We start from the raw sequence: 25,217 nt of genomic DNA on the forward strand, positions 1-25,217 counted from the left end.
CAAACGACCTGAGTCTCCGCAGCAGGTACAGCCTGCTCTGCCCTTTCCTGTAGAGGGCGTCTGAGTTATGAGTCCAGTCCAGTCTGTTGTTCAGATGAACACCAAGGTACCTGTAGCTGTCCACAGCCTCAATGTCCATACCCTGGATGTTCAGTGGTTGCAGTGGAGAATGCTTGTGCCTGCGGAAGTCTACCACCAGCTCCTTGGTTTTACTGGCGTTGATCTGGAGGTAGTTCAGCTGGCACCAGTCCACAAAGTCTTGAGTCAGTCCTCTGTACTCCTTGTCGTCCCCATCAGTGATGAGGCCGACTATTGCAGAGTCATCAGAGAACTTCTGCAGGAAGCACTGGGTGGAATTGTGGGAGAAGTCTGCAGTGTAGATGGTGAAGAGGAACGGAGCCAGAACCGTTCCCTGTGGGGCCCCCGTACTGCAGACGACCCTGTCCGACACACAGCCCTGAGTCCTCACATACTGTGGTCGGTCGGTGAGGTAGTCCAAAATCCAGGTAGTGAGGTGATGGTCCACTCCAGAGTTCTCCAGCTTGTCCTTCAGAACCGAGGGAAGAATAGTGTTGAAGGCACTGGAGAAATCAAAGAACATGATTCTCACAGTGCTTCCAGCGGTCTCCAGGTGAGCGAGGGAACGATGTAGGAGGTGAATGACGGCATCATCCGCGCCAATGCCAGGCTGGTAGGCAAACTGAAGTGGGTCCAGTGATGAGCTTGTTAGGCGCCGAAGCTGAGCCAGGACCAACCGCTCCAGGGTCTTCATCAGGTGGGATGTCAGAGCCACCGGCCTGTAGCTGTTGAGGTCCTTGGGGCGTGAAGTCTTTGGCACTGGTACAACACAGGAGGTTTTCCAGAGCTGTGGGACTCTTCCCAACCTCAGGCTCAGGTTGAAGAGGTGCTCCATCACCCCACACAGTTGGTCCGCGCAGGACCTGACGACCCTCGAGCTGATGCCATCTGGGCCCGCTGCCTTCTTGCCATTAATCCTCCTCAGTTCCCTCCTAACCTGGGTGGTTGAGAGAGACAGGCTGGAGCCTTGTGTTGAGTGTGTATTGGATGCTGTTGTTGGGGGTGGGGGGGAGTGAGCAGGGTGAATAGAGGAGGTGTGAAGTGTCTGAGGTGGAACAGCAGCAGTGGGGGTGGGTGAGTCTGCAGCCGATGTTGTAGACTGTCTCATGGTTGAATCAAATCTGTTGAAGAAATGATTCAGTTCATTTGCCCACCTCACATCCCTCCCAGGCAGAGAGTTCTGCTGTTTGTGGCCTGAGATGGTTCTGAGGCCTCTCCAGACTTCACCAACGTTGTTTTGCTGAAGCTGGTTCTCCATCTTCTGCCTGTAGCTCTCCTTCCCATTCCTTATCAGTCCCCTCAACTCTCTCTGCACCCTTTTCAACTCCTCTTTGTCTTTGGATTTGAAGGCCCTCCTCTTCTGCTTGAGGACAGCTTTAATTTCTGGGGTAATCCAAGGTTTGTTGTTGGAGAAACACCGTACAGTCCTGGTAGGTACGGTGTTATCCACACAGAAATTAATATAGTCAGTAATGCATGTAGTAAGGCTGTCGATGTCCTCTCCATGGTCGTCACAGATCACCTCCCACACAGGCTTTTATAAATGTCACAGAGCTGTGAGAGACAGATTTAAAAAAAGGTCAAAATCGCAGATATTCTTTTATTTTTTCATATATTCTCTTAGTTGCTTGAATGGGACAAACATGATCTATTAAAGTAATCGTGTGGTGTTTCGGGTAATGCGCTTATTCAAAGCTGGCTGCCTGGCAGGACTCCAGGAGGTCACTGTGGCTGGTGAAGAAAAAATCTTGCTCGAAACATCTGATAAACCCACAAACTGCTGTTGCAATGCTTTGGTTCTAAACGTATAAAACTTAAGCTCCAGGCTTGATTTCCTGCCAGCTCTCTTTTCTTTTTCTTTCTTTTTTTGTGATATTTGTTGAGATAAGCATCTGGATCAATACTGAATGGAGCTGCTGTCACCCCGATACTCTGCTGTGCTTGATGTAGAGACCAGAAGGAGATGAGGGCAGACAGGTCAGGTCAGGATAAGATGAGACGAAGAAGGACGAGACAATCCAAGCAATGCATCTGGAGGGATTTAACAACTGCATCAGGACTTTTAAGGACAAATACAGAGAAACTGTTAAATCAGAGGTGCTATATTGACTGTTTACTCTTCCAGTGACTTTCAGTGGAGAGGCAGAGAGACAAAGGAGAGGCAGGCCAATAATACTGAGGTCAGCATTTGCAAAACTGGTCAAAAAGTGTTGCGCTTTTAAAAGTGGGTGTAAATAGTAGGGGCAAGAAGTGGGGAAAAATTTGATAGATGTCCAGACGGACATGAAGGGATGCAGGGAGAGAGCAAGAGGAGGGAGAGAGGGAGAGAGTCATAGAGAGAGAACTGTGACACATTTAGGTCATAGCGATGTAATGGCCACTCGTCTGTGAACAAGTGACAGAAACCGCAGGGGGAGAGAGAGAGTGGAGGGAAAATAGGGAGACGTGGAAGGAGAATGAAAGATAGGAGGATGCAAGTTAATGACTTTAAAGAACTGAGCAGGCAAAAAAGTACCGAGGGCGTGACGGCAGGGCTGTGCGACTGTCTTTGTGCGAATGTGTGAGTACACACAAGCGTATCTCGCCGGGACGCCGATGCTCACCCCGTCCACATACGTCTGAGGATTACAGTCAAAAAACTGTATTCTCACAGGAATTTCAACGGCTGTAATTCCTCAAGTCTAACTAATGGCAGCGCAATTAATCCTCCAGTCCTGCCAAGTCAGCTGTGAAATGTGTTCATGCTCTTTTTGCTTTACATCTGCACCCGACCTGCCACTTGCGTTTGTCTCTGTTTGATTGATAACTACTGACAAATCACTCCTCGAAGCTGCTCGGCTGCCGGAGCGAAGACTTTTCCAGTGACTGTCTCTGACTGATCAAACACGTTGCGGCTTTCTTTCTTTCCTTTCTTTTTTTAATGATTATGTTTTGTTGGTCACTTCACTGACTAATGATGTGGATTGGCATTGTTGTCCTCTCTGCCTCCCTGGGAACGTCGAGAAAAGAGGCAGATGGTTAACTGCCAATGCAGCCGTCAACGATTATTAACAGTAGCCGATCCTTGTTCTCTTTGGAAACTGGAGCATGAACTTCCTTAACTCTAACAACTTGTACATTTTGTTCGTGTTTAAATTAAACATCAAGGCTGTTTAATAGTAACGCAAAGTGAGCAAATTATCAGCTGTGCTGCACTGAATTATTGGTTTGAAGCTGTATGTTTTTTTTATGCTGCTGGCACTTTAAATACAGGGAAAAGCACTTTAAGAAGTTGACTGACACTAATTTCCACTGCCTTCAAGTGTCCAGTCTTAACTAATATGCCCATGCATTTCATTAAATGCATTTCATTTTAATTTTCACAAAAATTTGCATTACACTTGCTATTTAAACTCCTACAATGTAAATGAATGCTGTTGGAAATCCACCTGACAACCACACACTCAGGCTTGTCACCTCAAGCAAGACATCGTTTTTAGGGGCACGTAGGAGATTATCAGATCCCACCTCTCAGTCTCATGGGAAAATTACGATCGGTGTTAAATGATTGCCTTTAACTACATGCAGCACTAATAGCTTTTTATTTTTAGATCCAAGGCAAGATCATGCATTCCTTTATTTGCAAAACCAGATTAATATGGCAAGGACGTACGTTTCTTAAGTGTGGTCCATATGCATTTGCACTGCATGGCTTCATGGATGTTCATTTTTTGAAAGATTTGATAACACTATTAAATGGATTGCTAAAAAATTTGCACACACCTGACTAAATAGTGGGTATTTTTTTTTTCAAATGAGAGGACAAAAGAAAACGAAAGAATAGTTTTTAAAACTCCTTTAAAAGTTTTTTTTCGTATAGATATAGTTTTGTACAGTGCCACTAGTCACTCATATGAGGTGCAATCAAAAAGGTTAGAGGCTGGGCCTGTAGGCAGAAACTATAAAAAAAAATATGCCTCCTATCTGCTTCAAGGTTGTAATCTTGTGCAGCAAAATATGTTTTGATTGGAAGACCTGTTCTGGCCACTTACAGGTGTGCAATCGCTGCACACACTGGATCTTGACCACTGTGTCAAAAAAAGCACTTCAAGTCAAATTTCATTGTGGAAAAAGGGGAAGAGCTTGTAGGGAGCCACAGCCTTTGAATAGGGCAGATGATGAGTACTGGTCTTGGTTGATTTCAGTCCTGATGTGCTTTCTTTGCGCTGCAGACTGCAGCTTTTTCTAAAAGTCTCTGTTTATAACTGCATCTCTCATTCCTGGTGATGATCCTTTAAAAGAAGGTCAGGTCAGTTTGACTGTGAAGTTGATGGTGCAGCTTGAGATCTGTGGCAGAGTCACAGATGCATATGTTTAAGTGGTCAGAAGGAGACTTTGAAGGAGATGGCAACCATAACTTTTAGTCGCATATGGTTTTCTCTTTGTTATAGAGCCAGTTACATACATTTTTAATCACATCTCTTAGTGAGAAACTGACTGAAAAAGTAGGTTTATTTGTTATTAATAAGAGCTGCATCTTGTGATGTTCTCCCAAAGTCAGATCTATTGTGAAACCATTTGTCATTGCCATGGGTTTAAAATAAATCCCTGGTGAGAGACACTCACCACAGGCATCATAGTTCAGTCGGTTTACTGCGGGCATGATGCTTGATTATTCTGTTTTTTCAGGCTCACCAAAACAACACTCCGACATTTGGACCGATGATAAATTGAGAATCCAACTGAAAAATCAGACACTTAAAAAAACACAGCCGGCCCTTTGGCAGACAAACATTAAAAGATCATCCCTTGATTATTTATGAGCTTGTTTATCACAAGTAAGTCTACAAGAACACCCAAGTTCTATATGATCACTAAAATATTCAGAAGTCAGTTCGGGATAAAAACTCTTCTGGAGTCTTTTATAAAACGATAAGAACAGAGGCAGACGTCACGCAGCAGCTGCCTGCTGTTATTTTATTTTTCTGCCAGGCAGCATCAGGACGTTTTTCTCCTTTGACATTTGCATCCCACAAGGGAGACAGAGACGTAGAGAGGACAGGCAGAAACATGACCGAGCATAAGCCACAGTTACACCTGTTCAGCCAAACATGAAACAGTTCTGTAGTTTGAGGCAGCTTGAGTTGGTCCCTGCTGGATGTGCATCATCCTCAGATACACACCTTCTGCTTGAGTCCCCTTAAGCGACTGTTGATGGTTTAGGACAAAGATTATTGTGGCGGATGCTCAGATGGAGCTTTGAGCTTACTTGAAGCCATGTTGATATTTTATGTGGCGTGAGACTACGTCCTGAAATATTCAACATGTCAGTTTGTCCTGATTTTTTGCCCAGAGCCCTTACTCTCAGCACAGACACATCCACCAACTACCCCGAGGCAGGTTGTGGTGAGAAACAAGAACATTTGGCCAGGGGAGGACGTACGAGTGCAAGTGTGACATTATTTTGAGTCTGCTTTAGTCCCAAACAGACACTCTTCACCAAATAACAAAGTAGATAATCGTCTCATAGAATATACCGACTACATTTTCCCAGTTGCAGTTGTGTCCCCTTCTTCATCAAGCCGTCAGTAAGCCTACTCATCAGCAGCGCTGGAATTCAATTGATTTTCCAGTCTATTAGTAAAGGTCAAGTACTGAGAGAAACACAGTTGAGTGAAATGATCAATGACGTACTGTATCGACTGGGCTGTAGGGTGTTGACATGCAGCGGTGATAAATCAGCTTGAATACATACACATCATATCAAATCAATCGCTACATGAGTCAAAACTCTTTATGATGGTGTTCATTATATTTCACAGGGCAGTTCGGTGGAGAAATTACAATCATTTTTTTAAACATTCATGTGAAATGGGGATGCCGGGCTCTCAAAAACTGTCACGTGAATCCGCACATCCTCCAGCTTTATGAAACGTTATCACAGCAAATTTCAGAGTTCAGTTCATTGCCACTTCTCCTTTTTCAGTAAAAAAGCCACTGTACACTTTCATTTACATTTGCATTATGTAACATCCATTTTTAGTGCACACTGTTGTCTTTTGAATCAGTTTACATCAGCTCGACAAAGAGTGTGCAGGTCAAAAGGTTGCCTCGTTAAACTGCACGATGTTCACCGTGGGAGCGACGGTGAATCCTGAATCCTTCCAAGATTTCTGTGAACATGCAGGATTTGCCTAATGCAGTAATTTGTCAAGATATGTAAGAGGGAGTCTTCAAATCATTTTCTTTGTCGCTGCATCAGCGGTGAAAATCCAACAAAGGATTATTTTGCTTTCACGTGTGGTAGAGTGCTGCTGGAGCTTACGAGGAAGAGAGACAATATTAGAGCACACGATTCAGTGTGTGTCTTGTTTTCAGGATCCACTAAATTACCGAATGTAGTCTGTTGTGTGGTCGCATCTGTGACTGTTGTGTGTTTGTGTGCGTGCGTTTGTTGTGCGTCTGAGCGAGAGAGAGAGAGAGAGAAACAGAGAGAGATTATGCTGGGAGCCAAAAGAGGGAATGAGTGCATGAAAGAGGGAGAGGAAGAGGAAAAAAAGACAGAAATTGGGTCAGTGATCTACATACCAACGTACAATGTTAACATCAAATTACTCAGCTCGTGGCTTTCTTATTTCTGCTTGTGTTTATCTCTTTATCTCTTTAGAAAATAAATGCAGTTTTCAGTCATCCTTCTTGCCTAATCTCGTTCTCTTTCCATGCAGCCTTTGTCAAATTAATCCCTATCCCCATACGCCCGCCCATCCGTCTATCAGTAAATACATACACGCTTGCATGTAAACATCAATGCACTGTGGCAATAGCACACGAATAACACACCCGGTCGTGTTTGTTGTGAGTTAGTTTCATAAATGATGCCACAAACTGACCTTATGACCTTAATCTCATCCCTGACTGCTTTCAGAGCGGTTTGCTGTTTTAAAATGACCCGCAAATTAAGAAAAACATGACATATAAAAGTTGGCTCCTGTTTATATGCAGTACCTTCACACACTGCCCTCTTCCCATCACTCCTTTTCATTTCATTGCCCTTCATTTAGTAATCCACTGGATTATGATAAAAACATGGCAGGGATTTTTGAAGCAAGACTTAAAGGTATTATATATTTAAAAATAAGACCTCAGTTTTTTCTTTGTGTAAAGTTAGGGTGAAGCTGTAAGCACATCGGTATTCACATTTTCAGCTCGTCTATTGTTTGTTTGCGAACGGTCCCTTTTCAAAATGCTAATTGCTTATTTCCATCTATCAAAAGCACAAAGTTTTAACTGTACTTAAGCAGAAAATCCTTACCTTTGGTTCGAAAAGATGAAAAACAAATAAATTATCAAAGTGTGTGTAGTCGGAGATTAATTTTCTGACGCTTAATCGTGTCATCTTTTCAGTTTTCAGTCACCTCAACAAACGAGCGATATTTATATCTGTCATTGCCAGAGACGCTCGTTTGTTTTGTTGGCAGGGCTCGCTGGGACTTTGCTGTGTGCACTTTTGCACACTTGTAATGTAAAGGCATCTGTGACTGAGCTTATAATGGTGGTACGCTTTCTGTTTTATTGCTGGGTGGGTGACTGAGAGAGGGATGCAGATCAAGCAAGAGGGCAGAGGGCTCTGCACGTTCATTGGCTGCTCAAATCGGGCGGATGCGGGAGAGGAGGGGGAGGGGAAGGAGGAGGAGGAGGGGGTTGAGGGAGCTCATAACGCTGGTGATGAGAGGCTTTGTAGCAAAGTCATGTTTCATGTCAGTGCTGTAGGAGAACACGTCTGCTAATGTGCATCTGGGACATAAAAGATGGAGGAAGTTATATTCCTCTCTATTCCTCTGTTGTCGCCCTCCTGCTGCTTTCCACTTTCAATTTCCTCATTGTCACCCATCATCTCAGGCTTATATACATAATTCTGCTGTTCATCCTACAGCTGTCTCAGTCCATCCGTCTCCATGTTCACTTCTTCCCCAGTTTGGTTTCTCTCTTTGTTGTCTTCGCATTATTTTAGTCCCCCTTCCTTTTTCTCACTTCACACCTGTTTGAAAGCAAGGTGCGCTCTCAGAGACAAGTGAGAACACAGGAAGCCTTTTATCTGTTTATTCTCCACTTTTTTTTTCCACTTTGTGCCTTCTTATCTTCCCCTCCCACACTGCTGCACCAGCGCCAAGCATGCATAAATGCATCCGTGCGCTCTTTTAGCACGTCAAGTTTAAGACATGCTACGCATTCTTGACAAGGTTATATAAGCGAGGTCAGGGGTTTGCTCCCACTGATGCCCTCGCTCTCATTCTCCAACTCCGAGGGTACTGTAAGGCTCCAAAAACATATGAAACTGCTGGGTCATGTTTTTTTGTTTTTAGTGTGCCATTTGCACTCAACAATACAAGAGGTTGTCTGTCTGAGGATACGCACATACTCTACATTTAGCTTTCAGACAAAGGGAGCACATTTTGAACGATGCAACCTTTAGCCGACACTCCTTTAATGGCACTCACATGCCCACACACACTCGCAGTGTAAAAATGGCAGCAGACCAACCTGGAGGCTGTGGACTCAAAATCCTCATAAGTACGAGCACTCGAGGCTCAGGCTGGCAGCAGCATGAAGTCATGTGTCAGTCACCTTGACCTCAGCGGTCAGTTGACATTAACAACTGGCAGATTTCACAGATTTTTCTGTCATATAACACAGCCTGCAGGTTCAAATGGTATTTGTTTGTGTGCGTGCGTGCGTGCGTGTTAGTGTGCGTATGAGAGAGAAAGAGCGAGAGAAATAATCAATTTATGCTTGAATGTGACTTGATTTGACAGTTCCAATGGATTATGAATTCCAGCACATGATTCCTGAATACATATGAGGACAGTAGGCCTTTTTATTAAAAAAGGCCAATAAAATGTTTTAATAGGGAAATATTTGCCTAGGAATGAAGTGGTCCTGTTACGGTAATGTGCTAAAGTCTTGAGAAAACCCTTGTTTCTTTATTTTTTGCTTGGAGAATGAGAATGCGTGCAGCGAATTATTGAAATGTGTCCAAACATACACGGAAATTTGTTATATAAGGGAACAAGAGAGCTTGTACAGTTCTAACAAGTAAGCATTGAAAGTTAATAATTGGTATGACCACACAGCCTAAACTCTCTTAGGAAAGTTTTCAGGAATCGTTCTCCGGGCTTCATGAAGGACATTCAAAGCTCTTCTTTGGATGTTGGCTGCCTTTTTGTTCTGGTCTCTGTCAAGATGATCTCACAGTGCTTCAATAATGTTAAGGTCAATGTAGAGGCCAATCCACGACTAATAGCATTACATTGTGTATTTTTCTATCCAGGTATGCTTTTACTGCACAGTGCTAGTTTGTTTGGGATCATTGTCATTGCCAATGAAACACTTACTAGGTCATTTTGCATGGTGTATCATATTTTTCTGTGTTCATAATTCTGTCAATTTTGACCATGACAGAGCCTCCACCTCGTTTTAGAGATGGCTGCAGACACTCGTTGTTGTACCTGTCTCTATTCTATGTTGATAATTTGAACCAAAAATCACAAATTTTGATTCATCACTCCATAAGACCTGTTAGCACTGATCTTAATTTCAGTTCTTGTGCAATTAGGCCTTAACACCCACCCCTTTACTGAGACCATTTTTGTTCTATTCTTCAATTTGTTTCTATCGCAGGGGTCAGATTCATCTCTCAGATCCTGTGTCAGCTCTTCATTATGTATTTATTGAGGACTTTCAGCTACTGTTTATCTGCTGTAGATAGTTTTTTAGACCTGTCACTTCTCACTTTGTCATTTATTTTTCCAGTTTACTCAAAAGTTTTGAGGACACATCGCACACATTGCAGCTCTACTTTATTTAATCCAACAAATTGTGCTTTCTTTGCCATTTTTAAAGATTCGTCTAAAGAAACAGGAAAAGAATTATGCTTTTGTGACAGGCCAGGATGAGCAAATTGCCTAACGATACAATTTAAAATAGATTCCTTGTGAAATTATCTCTTATGTGTAGACACAACACTGGTCAATCCCTTGACTTTGGTGCCTTTTTGTACTTGATTCATAGGTCGGTGTTAAGTGGCTTAATAAGCAAAAAAATATTCCTCTAAAAATGGCTTGGTATGTACAAGGACTGGAGTGAAAAAAAACAACCAGCGTGCAAAGAAAAACCTTGAAAGAGAACTAATGCTCAAGATAACTTTACAGAAATTACAGGAAAATCTGGCTCGTTTTTAAGAAAATATAAAGAAATTAGGAGTGGCTCATTATATAAGGCACCGTACTGTAGAAGGATTGTTTAGTACTTAATAAATATCTTTACACAGTTCTGCCGCAACTTTAGAATCACAATCCTAATATTGTGTTGGCCTCCCTCGTGCTGCTGAAATAGCTCTGATCCATCGAGGCGTGGGCTTCACGAGACTTCTGAAGGTGTCGTGTGGTATCAGGCACCAGACGTTAGCATCAGATCCTTGAAGTTCGGTAGGGTGAAAGTGAATCTGTCACACTGATACAGGCTACACAGCACCTTGAACTCCTTTACATATTCCTCAAATACTGGGTGCATTACTCTGCTGAAAGAGACCACCGTCGTCAGACAAAAACTGCTGCCATGAAGGGATTACAGAGGTTATTGTTAGGTAGGTCAATAACGATCTTCCACGCTTGAGTTGCGATATTAACTCAGACAAGTTAGACAAGTTAAAAAACTTTAAAGGAGTGTTTTAACACTTAGGGAAAATATTTTCTACTCTTACTTGCTAGAAGGGCTGACACCACTCTCTCTGCTGCTCTTTGTACGATAAATACAAATCATATAAGCAGTCGGTTAGGCCAGGTTAGCATAAATACTGCAAAAGGAGAATAAAAACATCCAATTCTGTCCAAAGTGAGACAAATCTGCCCTACAGCAGCCTTACAGCTCACAAATCAACACACTCAAACTCCTAATTATGGTGTGTATAAATATTTATCATTAATTGCTTTTACCACATGAGACTGTGGCTAAACCGTCTCCTCCTGTTTACAGTCTTTATGCTGAAGTAAACGAACGCTTCTGTAAGTAATATCATCGTATTGCTTATTGTCCAGGAGGAGAGTGGTGCAGATGAGGTAAATAAGTCAACCTCCACCTTCAAAACGCTCACTATGACCTTTCGTGTGTGTCTTTGTGTGTGTGTATGTGACTGTCGGTTTGCTGGCCACTTCCTCTATAAACAAAAGTTAATGATAGTTCCGGGTTAAGCCAACAACAAACAAGAGACCGCTGCCTTTCAGATGAACTTTTGAACCAATGGGAACCACAAGCCAAGCTGAAATTGATGCTTAACCCCAAACCAGTTACTGCAGTTTGATTTTGTTCTGGACAAAATGAGGGGAGCAATAAAAAGGGATTAAGTAAGAGGGTTTTTTTGTTTGTTTTTTTGATATTCGTGACTTCTGAGCTGCACATAATACAGATCGCAAAGACCTTACATAAAACAAAATCTGAATTGTCTGAATAATGCCAGATGTTCAATTTAAACTACGTCGCACATGATGTACACGTGCACTTTCAGTGAACCTGTGAGTATCAGCTGCACCTTGCAATCAGAGTTGACAAAGCAATCTTAACCGAAGGTCCGCTTGCTGAGGTCTTCCCAAGTTTTTGCTTTGAATGTCATGCAGATTACTTTCCATTATCTACTTCAACAGTGCACTGACAACTGAGCTTTGAGAAAGACGGTGTGATATCACTGAAAGGTCCAGAAGAAGCTAGTCTGAGCGCAAAAGATATTTGGTCAGCTGAACTTTTATTAATGTATTTCAGCGACAAATCCAAGTGCTGGCTATTCTTAACTGGCTTGAATGTTATCAGTGTGTTATTTTCTGACCATATAAAAAAAAATAGTGGTATGTGCATCTGAGCCCAAATTTAAGCTTGTTTCTTTAACAGCAGCTGCAGCATTTCATAGTTTAAACCTGCAAACTCATAGCAGTGAACACCGCTAATGGAGCAGTGATCACTTTATTTATATAACCGCAAGCTGTTAATAAAACACAACCTCTCTTCTGTCTTCATGTCTCCTTACAGCCTGTCCTGTGGGCTACTTTAAGTCTATTTCAGGCTCTATTCCCTGCACTGTGTGCCCATCCAACAGCCGAACCAGCCATGAGGGATCGAGTGTGTGTGAATGTCGCAGCGGCTTTTACCGGGCCGCCAGCGATGCCAACTCTTCTGCCTGCACAAGTGAGCTTTGTCTGTTTGTTTATTTACGCCTGGCTCCTCTGCGAGGCGTTCAAGGGGCCTCATTGGAGTCATTTGTCATTTGCTCAGACTGTGAGAACCGAGATACACAGTCAATGGAACAAAATCCTTTTGCTTTTAAAGACTATTTTAATCTTTAAATTGCACCAACAGAAAAACCTGTTAAGAATGAAACTTTCCTACGCTCGTTCATACGAAATTGCCTCACCATCAAACTATTTTATAAAGTTCTTTCCATTACTTTTCATTGCATAAATGTCTTTGCCAGCCTGCAGGTTCTTTCATATCTTAAACATTTTACCAGATGTTTCCATCTTAGAGTCCACCGCTTGCATTATGTATGTCAAACTCCTCCCATTCTCCCCATCTCTGCTTTCTCCGCAGCTCCTCCGTCTGCTCCTGTCTCTCTGACCTGGGAGTATGAGAGCGGCGATGGTGGGGTTTCCTTGAGGTGGCGCCCTCCGGTGGACATGGGAGGCCGAAGTGAGGTGTGGTACGGGGTGGTGTGTCGCATCTGTCCGTCACCGACCTTCACCAACTCGGCTTTGTGCTCTTGGTGTGGGGAGGGCGTCACCTTCAGCCCCTCCCAGACCAACCTGAAACAAACCAAGGTCACCCTCAACAACCTGCTGACCAGGGTCACGTATCTCATACAGGTGCTGTGGAAAAACGGAAGATTCTTCCTTGTCTTATCTCACTCAAAGCTTGAAGCACTTCCTGGACCCACAGATGAGATGAATCCACTGTGCTCTATTATTTTATTATAAGTGCCGCATCAGTAAATACACACCAACATTTAATATTTAGTTCGGCATACCTTGACTAAAGCATCGCTTATTCCTTATTCATAATGGACAGATATTTCCCCATTTCCTGGCGTTTGTTGACCTGTCATAGTGGACGCTGCACGTGTCTGTCTTTGTTTCTCAAACGTTGAAGCGTGTCATAAATATAAATGGGGAGAAAAAGGCTTTGAAATTCACATCTGTGTGTTCTTGGTATTGACAGGTGCAAGCCATGAATGAAGTGTCAGCTTTGAGTCCTTTCCCAGTTCGATACTCAAGCATCAATTTCACTACGAGCCAGTCAGGTGAGAACAGGACGGAGACGATGAAAAAGATGAGATGAAAGAGGAAGAGACGCTCTGATGATGACGTTTGCGTAGATTGTGTGTGTGTGTGTGTGTGTGTGTGTGTGTGTGTGTGTGTGTGTGTGTGTGTGTGTGTGTGTGTGTGTGTGTGTGTGTGTGTGTGTGTGTGTGTGTGTGTGTGTCAGTTTTCTCTCCCCCTCCTCCTCCCCTCTCTTTCGGTCTCTTTGCTCCATGTTTTCTGCTCCTGCTCTCTGAACGGGAGGTTGCTCGAGGTTACAAAATCCTGTCAGATCCCATTATGGTCACTGTGGAGGAAGAAAGGGACAAATGAGAGATGGGAAGACAAAGAGACGGAGAGAAAGAAAGATGAAAGCAGATGAGTGGGCAAAGGAGAGGAGAATGGGGCATTGTGCACACCAAGTACACCATTATACAATTTTCCATGAAACCGATCAAGACTGGCTCGGAGGTTCAATGAGCTCACATTATCTAAAATCTTCCTGTGAGTGCTCTCAGAGCTTATTGATCAAATGAATGGAATGCCAGAAAGTTCCCTTTAACTGCTCCCAGCTCACTGAGTGAAACTAGATCCTGACTGGTGCACCATAAAAACTCCTACTTCACTTTTACGCTCAACTGAATTCTGTCTACATGTTTTGTAACACTGCCCTCATGTGGGCACTGTCACTTGTGAACTAACAGCTCTCCTGTTTTAACGTGCTCAAGTATCGTCTCTTGTCACCCACAGTTCCCAGTACCGTTCCTATGATGCACCAGCTGAGCCGGGCCCCGGACTCCATCACTCTGTCGTGGCCTCAGCCAGACAGGCCTAATGGAGACATCCTGGAGTATCAGCTCAGATACTATGACAAGGTATGTTCAGTGAAGTCACACATACCGGCAGAAGGTTTCAGCATTCGTTTTTCAGTTTGATAGCAGCTGGTTGTGAGGGGACGTCACAACCTCTCTTACAAAACCAAGTTATTTGGTTACGAAATGGTTGTGATGAGACAGATGCAGTATCAACTCTATGGACTGGTTTTGCCATAAACATGTTTTTAACACAAATATCTAATCAGCCAATTACGTGAAGCTCAGCACGTTTAGGTATGTAGACGTGGTCAAGATAACCAGCTGAAATTCAAACTGAGCATCAGGATGAGGAAGAAAGGTGAATTCAGTGACTTTGAACGTGGCATGGTTTTTAGAAATTAAAGAGAGTGGTTCAAAAAAGGGCAGCACGGTGGCACGGTGGTTGGCACCGTTGCCGCACAGCAAGAAGGTCCTGAGTTCAATTCCACCATCAGGCCGGGGTCTTTCTGTGTGGAGTTTGCATGTTCTCCTCATGTTTGCGTGGGTTCCCTCCGGGTACTCCGGCTTCCTCCCACCGTCCAAAGACATGCAACTTGTGGGGATAGGTTAATTGGATAATCCAAATTGTCACTAGGTGTGAATGTGCGAATGGTTGTCTGTCCCTGTGTGTTGGCCCTGCGACAGACTGGTGACCTGTCCAGGGTGTACCCTGCCTCTCGCCCTATGACAGCTGGGATAGGCTCCAGCGTCCCCCTCGACCCTGAAAAGGATAAGCGGAAGCGAATGGATGGATGGATGGTTCAAAAAAGAGAAAAGATCAGGTTTTCTGGGTGAAAATGTCTTGCTGATCCCAGAAGTCAAAGGAGAATAGTCAAACTCCTTGATGCTGATTGGAAAGTAACATCATCCCAATTAACCACCTGTTGCAGCCTTGGTATGCAGAGAGCATCTCTGAATACACATCAAATCTGTATCAGAAGACCATCTTGTACTGGATGGTGAGCTTTTATGGGCCTCTTGACTTTCACCGTGACTACAAGCATCTCTCTACCTACCCGACATGTGGTGTATTCTTTATTAGTGAGCTGGCCTGTTTTCACAGCAGTGAGCATGATCTTGCTGTTTTGACTGCAGCCTGTCTTACTCTTCCAGTATTACCAGAATTATTTAGATTTCTTTGTTTAACTGACAAAATTATAATGTACAAAAATGTGCTAGAAACTACAAGAAGAACATTAACTCGTGTTCACAATGGCCAGCCTGCGCAGGCAACAAGATGTTTTATAATGGAACCATTTTTTCCACCATAACACAGTATGGCATTCAAACAACAAAACAACGGTGGTTTAAGTGTTCGCTGGGTAAATACACACAAAGGCATCCTTTACTGAACATACTGGCCGTGATTGTACACAAAACAAACTGAGCCCAAACAACAGACCCTTCCTCTCTGTTCGTCAGGGTTCAGACGTGGACAGCGCATTGACTGTGTACAGTGAGACTAACACAGTGACCGTCAAGTCTCTGATTCCCGGCTCCATCTACGCCTTCCAGATCAGAGCTCGAAATGAGCGAGGCTACGGGCCCTACAGCAACACCATCTACTTCACGACGCTGCCTCTAGGTAATGCACACAGTCATTAATTTTTTTATAGTTTAAGAAAAAAGTATATATTCTGTTATTGTAGGGTCTGTCCCTTACAATAGAAAGCATGTTGAGGCAACTGTTGTTGTGATTTGATGCTATATAAATACAACTGAATTGAACTGATTTGAAATGATTATAGAAAACTGTCAAAAGATCATATTGGCATAAGCATTAAAATAAATGCACATGCTGTTGTTTGAGTGTGGGTGTGCACAACTGTACTTAGTACAAAAACAAGCATTTACAAAGGAAAAACAGACAAAAGCTGGGGCAGCTTTCAATTACTGTAACTGCAGTTACATTCATCTCAGTGAAGTTGCATTACTATATGTAATACAAAGCTTAGCGGTTAATATAAGGCCTTACCATTCACATAAAAAATAGTAAGAGTAAGACCAGAGGAAGATGTCAGGATAGCATGATAAATTCAGGATAGCAGTTAGAGAAACTAGGGAACAAAGAATAAACTGTGAATCATTTTCAGTGCACTTTATTTTGCTCAATGTAAACTTCATCATGTAGAAATGAGAAGACTGTGTTGCAAACCAGAAGCACAAAACCAGCTATCAGCGACTAGATGTGATATAATTAGAAAAAGTGGACACACCAGGGTAGCAAAATTAAAGGTGATAATAATCAAAGACAGCGAGACAGGAGGGGAAAGAATCGAAGCGCAGGAGAGAAATGACTGCCAAAATAAAAGAGTAAGTTAGAAACCGGAGCTAAAGAGTGAGCAGACACAGGACGTTGAGACAGGAACTATTGAAGGAACACTTCTAAACTCTAAAACTGACTAAATTAAAACAAGAACTAAAGGCTCCAAAAATCCTCAAAAATAAAAAAGACATAACAAAACTCTGAACACCTGAAAAAGAAAGAATTCAACCTCAAAAACCCACAATTAGAACCGGGATGGTGCCACTAGAAGGGCCAAAGTTACACTATATGGATACATGTCCTGGGCCACCTACAGATTTCACCTGCAGCAGCTGCTTGGCCATGGAAACCCACACCGTGAACCAGTTTCTGTGTTGGTGTTAACATCAGAGGTTTGAAACTCAGCAGTTATTGAATCAGCAGAAAGGTGCGTCTCAGTGACCTTGTGCTATAACTTAACATGGTCTGCCACTTCCTGCCCGAGCTGCTGTGGTTCCTGAGCGTATTCACTTCGCAATAATACAACTTACCGTTGATTGTGGAATAGCTAGGAGGAATAAGTTCCCACGCTCGACCTCAGTGGGGCATTTAGAATGACCTATGCTTTTACAGATGTTTCTAAAAACAGGCTGCACCTGTGGGAATAGGATTGAAAACACCTGAATTCAAAAATTAAGAGGTTAAACACCTCGGTATGAACACAGCAAACATCTCTCTGTAGTTATTTTGTCATTTTTAATACTAAGAAAACATCTCTGCCTCAGTATTAACATCAATATCAAACTTTCAAATAGAACATATATCGCTGTAACTAAAGATAAAGTGGTCTGTATATCCAATAAAAGCACATCTGAACTTGATAGCTGAAGGTGTTTCATTTTCTCTCCCGCAGAGGAGCATTCACAGCAAATCCAGACCCGGCTTCCTCTGCTGGTGGGCTCAGTCATGGGTGGGGCCGCGTTTCTCCTTGTCGTGGCTGCCATTGTGGTTGTGGTGGTGTTTCGCAGGTTGGTTGTGGTATAAATGCCATAACAGATGAATGCATGTATGTTTTAATCTCATATTTCAGTTTTTGACTGCTTTTACATGGCAGTAAGAGGAGGGAGAGTCCATACAGTGACCGACTCCAGAGGTACATCAGTAACAGAGGTGAGTGAAATATAATAAAATGAATTATTTATTTTGGGATTCATTGTTTTTTTACAGGAAAAAAATAAAGATGCTCTATATGTTTATTATTAAATGAATAATACAAAGAAATGCTATCTGTGTGTAAAGTAAAGCTCATCAGCTTTGCATTATAAAAGATCATTTTTACCTTGTTTTTGGGATTACATGTCTAAAGTAAAGGACTAAAAGTTCTGAATCAGTTTTTCAAAAGTAGATTTCTTGTTCCCAGGTGGAGTTAAGTATTACGTTGACCCATCCACTTATGAGGACCCTAGCGAGGCCGTCAAAGAATTTGCCCGTGAGATCGACCCAACTCACCTCAAGATCGAGGAGGTGATTGGTGCAGGTACGTTTCATGGTCTCCTTTCTTTTAAATCTTGCTGTTGTTACATGCTGGCAGCAGCACAGTGTAATCTCCTCCGTGTTTATTCCATTACAGCCCAATTTGGCGAGGTTTCTCGTGGTCGTTACCATCCGCTGGGTCGCAGGGAAGTGCTGGTAGCAGTGAAGACTCTGCGCTGGGGGGCATCAGACAGAGAGAAGGGGATGTTCCTCAGTGAAGCAGGAGTCCTGGGACAGTTTGACCACCCCAATGTCCTGAAACTAGAGGGTGTTATCACCCGTACCCCTCCAGAGAGGATCATCACTGAGTTCATGGAGAACGGGCCCCTGGATGCCTTCCTCAGGGTGAGAAAAACAACGCACTGTCAGGAATTCCTGCACATGTTACACCACACTGGAGACTTTTTTTTCTCCATCATGTCTCTTAATTTCTTCAGGAGAACGAAGGTCAGTTCAGTGTCCTCCAGCTTGTCGGGATGCTCAGGGGAGTTGGAGCAGGGATGCGTTACCTCTCTGAGAGAAACTTTGTTCACCGAGACCTGGCGGCCAGGAACGTGTTGGTCAACTCCAACCTGGTCTGTAAAGTATCTGATTTTGGCCTCTCCAGGCTTATGAGGGGCTTGGACCACAACATACCAACTTACACTGCCTCACTGGTAGGTTAGAAGGGAAGGAGCGCCTTTTAACTTGGTTTCCATCATCACTGAGTGACTGTATATGTTTTTTGCTCTGTTTTCATCTATCAGGGCAGTAAGATTCCTGTGAGATGGACGGCACCTGAAGCATTTCAGCATCGCAAGTTCAGCTCAGCTAGTGATGTCTGGAGCTTTGGAATACTGATGTGGGAAGTTATGTCCTACGGAGAGCGTCCGTACTGGGACATGAGCAATCAAGAGGTGAGTATGAAGAAAAATGTTTCCTGAATTGTTAAAGAAGCAAATGTGCAAAACCCTTGGTATAGTGCACTTATCTTTATTATGGTGTAACAATATACAGTTAACTTGAATTACTGCTTTGCTGTTGTGTTCTTCCATTAACTTGTCAGGTGGCAATTTACATCTGAGTTTTTTAAAAGTCTTATAATACATAATTTAATAAAGTGTTCAAGAAATTACATATCAACAAAAGCAATTCAGTATTGGACTAAAGGGTGCCCTCTGCTCATGTTTTAAATATTAGACAGAAAAGTGTATTTAACATTATGATGTCAAAGTGAAGCTGACTTTTGACCTTTGGGATTTTCTTTTCATATTTTGCATATAAGTTCTTCAGATACATCCAAAAACGTGACATCAAAGTGATCTTGAACTTCATCTTCGAGTACAAACGGATATTTGCACCATAAATATTCCTTCCAGCTGTTCCTGAGCTATAGCATTCATATCATTCATAAGAATGAGGTGCTCATGAAGTCAATAAATGGGATCACAGTGATCTAATCAAGTCCTTCTTTAGCCCAAATTAAAGTTTCGCCAAGCTCATGGATTAGGCATTATTATCTGCCTTTCTCAGCCAATGTGAAGTTTTTAACAAAAAATCTCCTAAATTTTGCATTCAGTGCATCATGTAGCAATAAAGTACCAATAAAATCAAATCACTACCGACGCTGACAGATGCAGAAAATACTGTATCTGCAAAATAAAGATGAATTTGTGCTGTGTAAATCATATTTTAAATGCTTAAGCTGTTAAAACAGCCTTCATTATGTACAATATTTCAGTAATCTAGAGGAATAAACGTATTATTACACAAATGTGGCCCTCCAGTACTTAAATGTACTTTCCTCCCCCTCCTCCTGTTACACAACAGGCATATTTAAACGGTGACAAAATGCCAAACTGATGAAATTTGCATAATTTTCTCTTAGTCATTCTTGAAAGCTCTGAGAGATCTGTGACCTTTCATGGAGGCTAATTGCACAAGACTCCATCTGCCCTACTTCTGTCTGATGCCTTCCTCTTTGTGTCTGCAGGTGATGAAGGCAGTAGCAGATCAGTACCGTCTCCCGGCCCCCCACAACTGCCCCCCTGCCCTCCACTCTCTAATGCTTCAGTGCTGGCAGGCCGAGCGGGCAGACCGACCAGGTTTCGACTCAGTCCTGTCTTCTCTGGATCGACTCATCAGGCACCCTGCGTCCCTCAAAGCTGAGCCAACTCGGTGAGACGCCAGCTCCTGGCAAACGCACCTGCAAAGCATATCCGAGGCAGCAGGTGATGCACAATCTGCTGCAGTTATGGATTCTCGTGCTCTCATTTTTGACATTTACAGAAGCTGCTCCCAGCCGCTGCTCAGCCCCACTCCCACAGACTTATCGTCAGTGGTGACAGTCAGTGATTGGCTGAAAGCGCTGAGGATGGAGAGGTATCAGGATGAGTTTGATCGAGCGCACCTGGACACATTAGACAGCGTCAGCAAGCTTACGATGGAGTGAGTATGCATGGATAGTTACAAACGTAAAAATACAGAAAAATATATCAAACATTTTTAAAGCTGGCTTCTTGACTTAAGATTTAATTAGATCAGTCATTAATTTAATTTTAGCTATGTCATGAGTATTATCAAGCACACCAGCCACCTGGTATCCACTGAATCCTCAAGTCGAGTTGTCGCATAGTGGTAAAGAGCCCAGTGGGCCGACGCACTTTTAGACTGTGCCAGAAGCACTGGCAGCCTTTTTGTTCATTTTCATTACTGTATTTCCCTATCAAATCTCTTTATGCAACTGGACCCTCCCCAATCTTTGCTGTGCTCTTACACACCTTATTGAACAGAGTTTAGTGTGAAAGAAGAGCTGAAAAGGTGGCGCTGAAAGCTAAGAGAGACAAAGAAAGAGAAGCTAGAAATAGATACAGGAAATGTCAAATTGAGCAACATGTTAGCTGTCAGGGCAATTGCTGCTGCGCCGTCAACAGTAGTAATGTACCAGCAACAAGCAGTAATGAGCCTTCATAGACACAGGAGGCAGCTGTAGCACTAGCTGTGGAGAAGCTGTGCAGGCGGAGGGACACCAGTCCCAAAAACAGAGTGAGAGACAGACAGAGGGAAATGAAATTAGAATAATAAGAAAATAGAAGAAGGGAGAGAGAGAGAGACGCGATAGACCGACTGCAACAAAAGTGACAAGGCCGATTTTTTTTTGTGCATTTCAGTGCACAAAAACATTTCAGAGCAGCCCTGCATACTGGTGCTTGGTCAGGACCTGTAGGTGTCTCATTGCAACTCACTGAGCACTCCATTAGTGTTATGAAACAGACACCATAAGATAAAGGTGCTCTGATGGTGCAACTGATGAGGGACAAATAGCCGAGAGGATTTTGCAGTTTTTGTAGGTATCTGATAACCAAAACAAGTCACCATAAGATAAGGAAAGGAGAAACTTCTGCAACCTGCAGATTTAATTCTTTAAACAATCTTAGAATAGAATAGGGACAGAATGGTGGGCCAGTAGTTAGCACGAGGGTCCAAGAAGGTCCAAGAGGAACGAATGCATGAAGAACCCATGCTTGAGCTCCGATTTCAACCATCATCATAAAACTTTGTAGATTACACCTGTGTGCTTCGCACAGGTTTTTTGTTGATCTCAAAAGTTTTTCTTCCATCCATCCATCCATCCATCCATCCATCTTCATCCGCTTTATCCGAGGCCGGGTCGCAGGGGCAGCAGCCTAAGCAAAAAGGATGGATGGATGGATGGATGGATGGATGGATGGATGGATGGATGGATGGATGGATGGATGGATGGACTTTGGCAACAGTAGGATGGGAAAATTGATGCTGAATCATCCTGGTAAGGAAATTCCAGAAAGTTGTATTTTCAGTGGGAGAAAATGCAACGTCCAGGTGAACTGACTCAACTTTCTGGGATAATCCAAACTGTTAGAAAATTACCTTGGTAATTTTATGTTGCTCTTACACATTGATTTTGTCAAGATTTGAATATTGTTGTCTGAACTCTCTTTCAGAGACGTCCAGGATCTCGGCGTGAACCTACTGGGACACCAGAGGAAGATCGTCAGTGCAGCCCAGCAGCTCAGGGCTCACCTGACACAGGGGCAGGTGGAGGTCTGAAACCTACCAGCAATACACCCTGTGCTGTGGATTTATGGGCTTCACATTCCTTTGCTTGTTGCGTCCAGTTTCGGCAACATTTTATTTGGATGGTGCACATTTTAACCGTAACAAAAAAGAGAGCGAGATAATCAGCTAACAGTGCCACTCTGTCTATTCTGATATACCTGACACTGCAACCAGAAGCAGTGAGAAAAGACTTTCTCAGCCAGTCATTCAAGACGACTAACAGAAGAGAGATACACTACAGGAGCTGCGGCCCAACTCAAAGTGAGGCTAGAAAGTTGCTGACAAGGAGGACTTTAAAGATTCCTCTATGTTTTTCCACTAGATTTCACTTTATTGTTGTCTGCCTTCTCCTCTCCTCCCCCCTCTGCAGTCCAATCTCTCCCTTCCTCCTCCTCTACTCACCTTGCCTGAAATGCTTCTGTTTCCTCTGTGCTCAATAAAACCACAAAAGTATTTTTTGTTAAAGTATCTAGGGAGATCTCTCCTCACAAAGAATTGCGTGAAGACAATCAAAGCCTTTTTCTATTTTTTTTTTTTTTTGAGTTATTTGTAAAGTTGTATCACTTCCTCTCCACTTTAAATGCCAAATGCTAAACAAACAGTGTTACCTAGCAGCTAATGAATCACCTAATGAGGTGTTACCGTTAGCTGTCAGAAAAATGTATAGGTTGTTCAGTGTTACAGCAAATACTATGAACCACCAGTCCAAAGTCGGTACTGCAGATCCTTAAAGTTATATAGCAATCACTGCCATAATATTGGGAAAATCAAACCTAAGCACGAAAAGGCTTTTAATAAATGTAAGCCATGTTTTGTTTTGTTTTTTTTAATCCGCCTTTAGAAGACATATCCAAGGTCTGAGAGCTGCCCTGTTTGTGCAACTCACTGTAGAGCCTCTCAGTGACAGCAGAGCTCACTTACTCTAAAACACTTAACAAACTTCACCTCAGCTGCAAACACGAGCTTCTGCCTGCGCTGGACACAGAAGCTAACAGCACCCACCTTTACAGTATGTCTGCATTTCACACTTCACCTCTTTTGTTTGATTGCTAGAGTAACGACACTGAGTCATTGGAGCATTGTGAATGTGTGAAATGAGCAAGATGGACAAAATCTGATCTGATTTACACTTGAAGGAAGGAAGCAAAATGCTTTGTAGGTAGCTGCCCGTATGTCTGTGTGCTGTATATGAAACTCTGTTATTGCGTACATGCTGTACATGATGTGTGTGAGTGAGTGTGTCTGTGTGTGCATGTGTGTGTGCGCGCGCGTGTGAGACAAGTGTGTCAGGCTACACACATTTATAGGTGTTTACTTGTATGAATGTTCACCACTGTTCCGTAATTGTGCAAATTTGTAAAATAAATATGATTTTATTTAAAGAAGGAGTCTCCTGCATTTTCTTTCTCATCCGTTCTGCTCTTATATAAAAATAATAATTATCTGGAAACAGTTGTGATATTAAATATGACTTGCAAAAAGAAAATAATGAATATAGTCATTTTCAGGAGGCAAATGAATGCTTCAGTTCAGAAGACGCAAGCATGACACCACCCACACATGCAAACACCACAAAGCATATGTTTTGAATCCTGAGACTAAACCATTGTTAATATACACTTTGGCAAGTCGTAAGTTTACATATGCTCATCATGGGCATTAATGTGTGTGAATGTGTGTGTGAATGGGTGGATGACAGGTTGTGTAAAGCGCTTTGGGGTCCTTAGGGACTAGAAAAGCGCTATACAAATACAGGCCATTTACCATTTAATGTCATGTAATTTAGTCATCGTGATCTTTAATAAACCCTGGGTCAAAAGGATACATATAGGTTCAAATATATACATACATTTACTTAAATCTAATACTCATTGGAAGATCCGAGGAACTCTGTGAAGATCTAAGGAGAGCTGTGAAAGTTTAGAGTTATTTCTAAACAACCGCAGATTACAAGATCGTCAAAAACAACCTATACGTTAGTACAAATTATTCAGCTGTGTCAACAATTTGCCAAGGTCTGGAAGGAGACATAAAGTGTCACCCTCAGATGAAAGGAAATTAGTTGGTATGCTCAGGATTAACCCACGAGCCACCGAGCCTCAAGCATGCCATGAACCAGGGATAGCTGGAACACCGGTGTCACAGTGGACAGCGATGCCGTGAACTCAGAGGGTGCCGACTAAGAAAGAAACCTGTTTCTAAAATCAGCACCTTAAAAATTGACTGAAACTTGCAGCTGGACAAAGGTTTTATGGTCAGACAAGACAAAGATTGAGCTGGCCGCAATGACAAGAGCCATGTTTGGAGAAGAAACAGTGAAGCATCGTGCTCTGGGACTGTTTTGCTTAACAATAGTAATTCTTGTTTAATTTTGACTGATGTGAATTTGACATGATGGCAGTAATAAAGAATGAGCAACACAAATTGCCCATATAACCAAGAAGAAAGAATATATGATAGATTTTTCTTGTTTAACATCATGTTTGGTGCAAAAGATGTGAGACAGAGGAAGAAAATCAGGTTGCAGCCACGGGGAAGGATAATGAAAGAAAGGTGCAAATTACTCATGAGTTCATGGATTGGCACCTTTAAGTTTTTCTTAGATATGTTACATTATGACATTTATTTTCAAACTTTACTTTTTCAAATATAAAACTAATACTGTATTATACATTATGGTTGTGGTAGCTTTATTTACCTTCTCAAAGGAGCCAAACAGTACATACAGCATGACAGCAGTCTGCATGGTTTTTGACCAAGAATAGTTTATAGAAACAAGTTATCTATCTGTCATGGTCAAACAATAGTGTCGGAAGATTGTGTAACAAAAGATAAACACAAGTGGCATGTCACGGTCATGGACAAAGCAACAGAATGACTAACATGGTCACAGATTTACATATTTATGGTCACATTTCGCTTGAAAAAATATGTAAACATTTCCCCTGGTTTGAACAAGGCTCACCTTGTTCCGCTAATATCACCTTCACAGTGTCCAAAAGTGAACTTCTCGAACTCCTCGCACTTCACGTTCCACACATCAGCAGGTTTGTGTGAAATCAGAGTTAGAGATCTGCTGGGATCAGCAGTAATCCAAGAACAGAAACAGGTCTC

The 25,217-nt window shown here is 42.6% G+C and overlaps 1 protein-coding gene across 1 annotated transcript in view; it reads left to right on the forward strand.

Moving 5' to 3' along the window:
- Positions 1–23,453, forward strand: part of ephb6 (eph receptor B6) — a 53,872-nt gene extending 30,419 nt beyond the window's left edge. The window contains exons 6-19 of the mRNA XM_085423194.1: positions 12,133–12,288; positions 12,691–12,962; positions 13,315–13,396; positions 14,145–14,269; positions 15,671–15,833; positions 17,407–17,521; positions 17,608–17,663; positions 17,914–18,030; positions 18,124–18,371; positions 18,464–18,682; positions 18,773–18,922; positions 19,999–20,183; positions 20,295–20,453; positions 21,989–23,453. Coding sequence (XP_085279320.1) covers positions 12,133–12,288; positions 12,691–12,962; positions 13,315–13,396; positions 14,145–14,269; positions 15,671–15,833; positions 17,407–17,521; positions 17,608–17,663; positions 17,914–18,030; positions 18,124–18,371; positions 18,464–18,682; positions 18,773–18,922; positions 19,999–20,183; positions 20,295–20,453; positions 21,989–22,094 — 2,153 coding nt within the window. The 3' untranslated portion in view covers positions 22,095–23,453. The remainder of the gene's footprint in view (positions 1–12,132; positions 12,289–12,690; positions 12,963–13,314; positions 13,397–14,144; positions 14,270–15,670; positions 15,834–17,406; positions 17,522–17,607; positions 17,664–17,913; positions 18,031–18,123; positions 18,372–18,463; positions 18,683–18,772; positions 18,923–19,998; positions 20,184–20,294; positions 20,454–21,988) is intronic.
- The last annotated feature ends 1,764 nt before the right edge of the window (positions 23,454–25,217 follow it).

The sequence above is a fragment of the Rhamphochromis longiceps genome, linkage group LG11, assembly GCF_057381845.1.
Source record: "Rhamphochromis longiceps isolate RC_006_pf linkage group LG11, R_longiceps_female_GT1.1, whole genome shotgun sequence".
Classification (NCBI taxonomy): Eukaryota; Metazoa; Chordata; class Actinopteri; order Cichliformes; family Cichlidae; genus Rhamphochromis; species Rhamphochromis longiceps.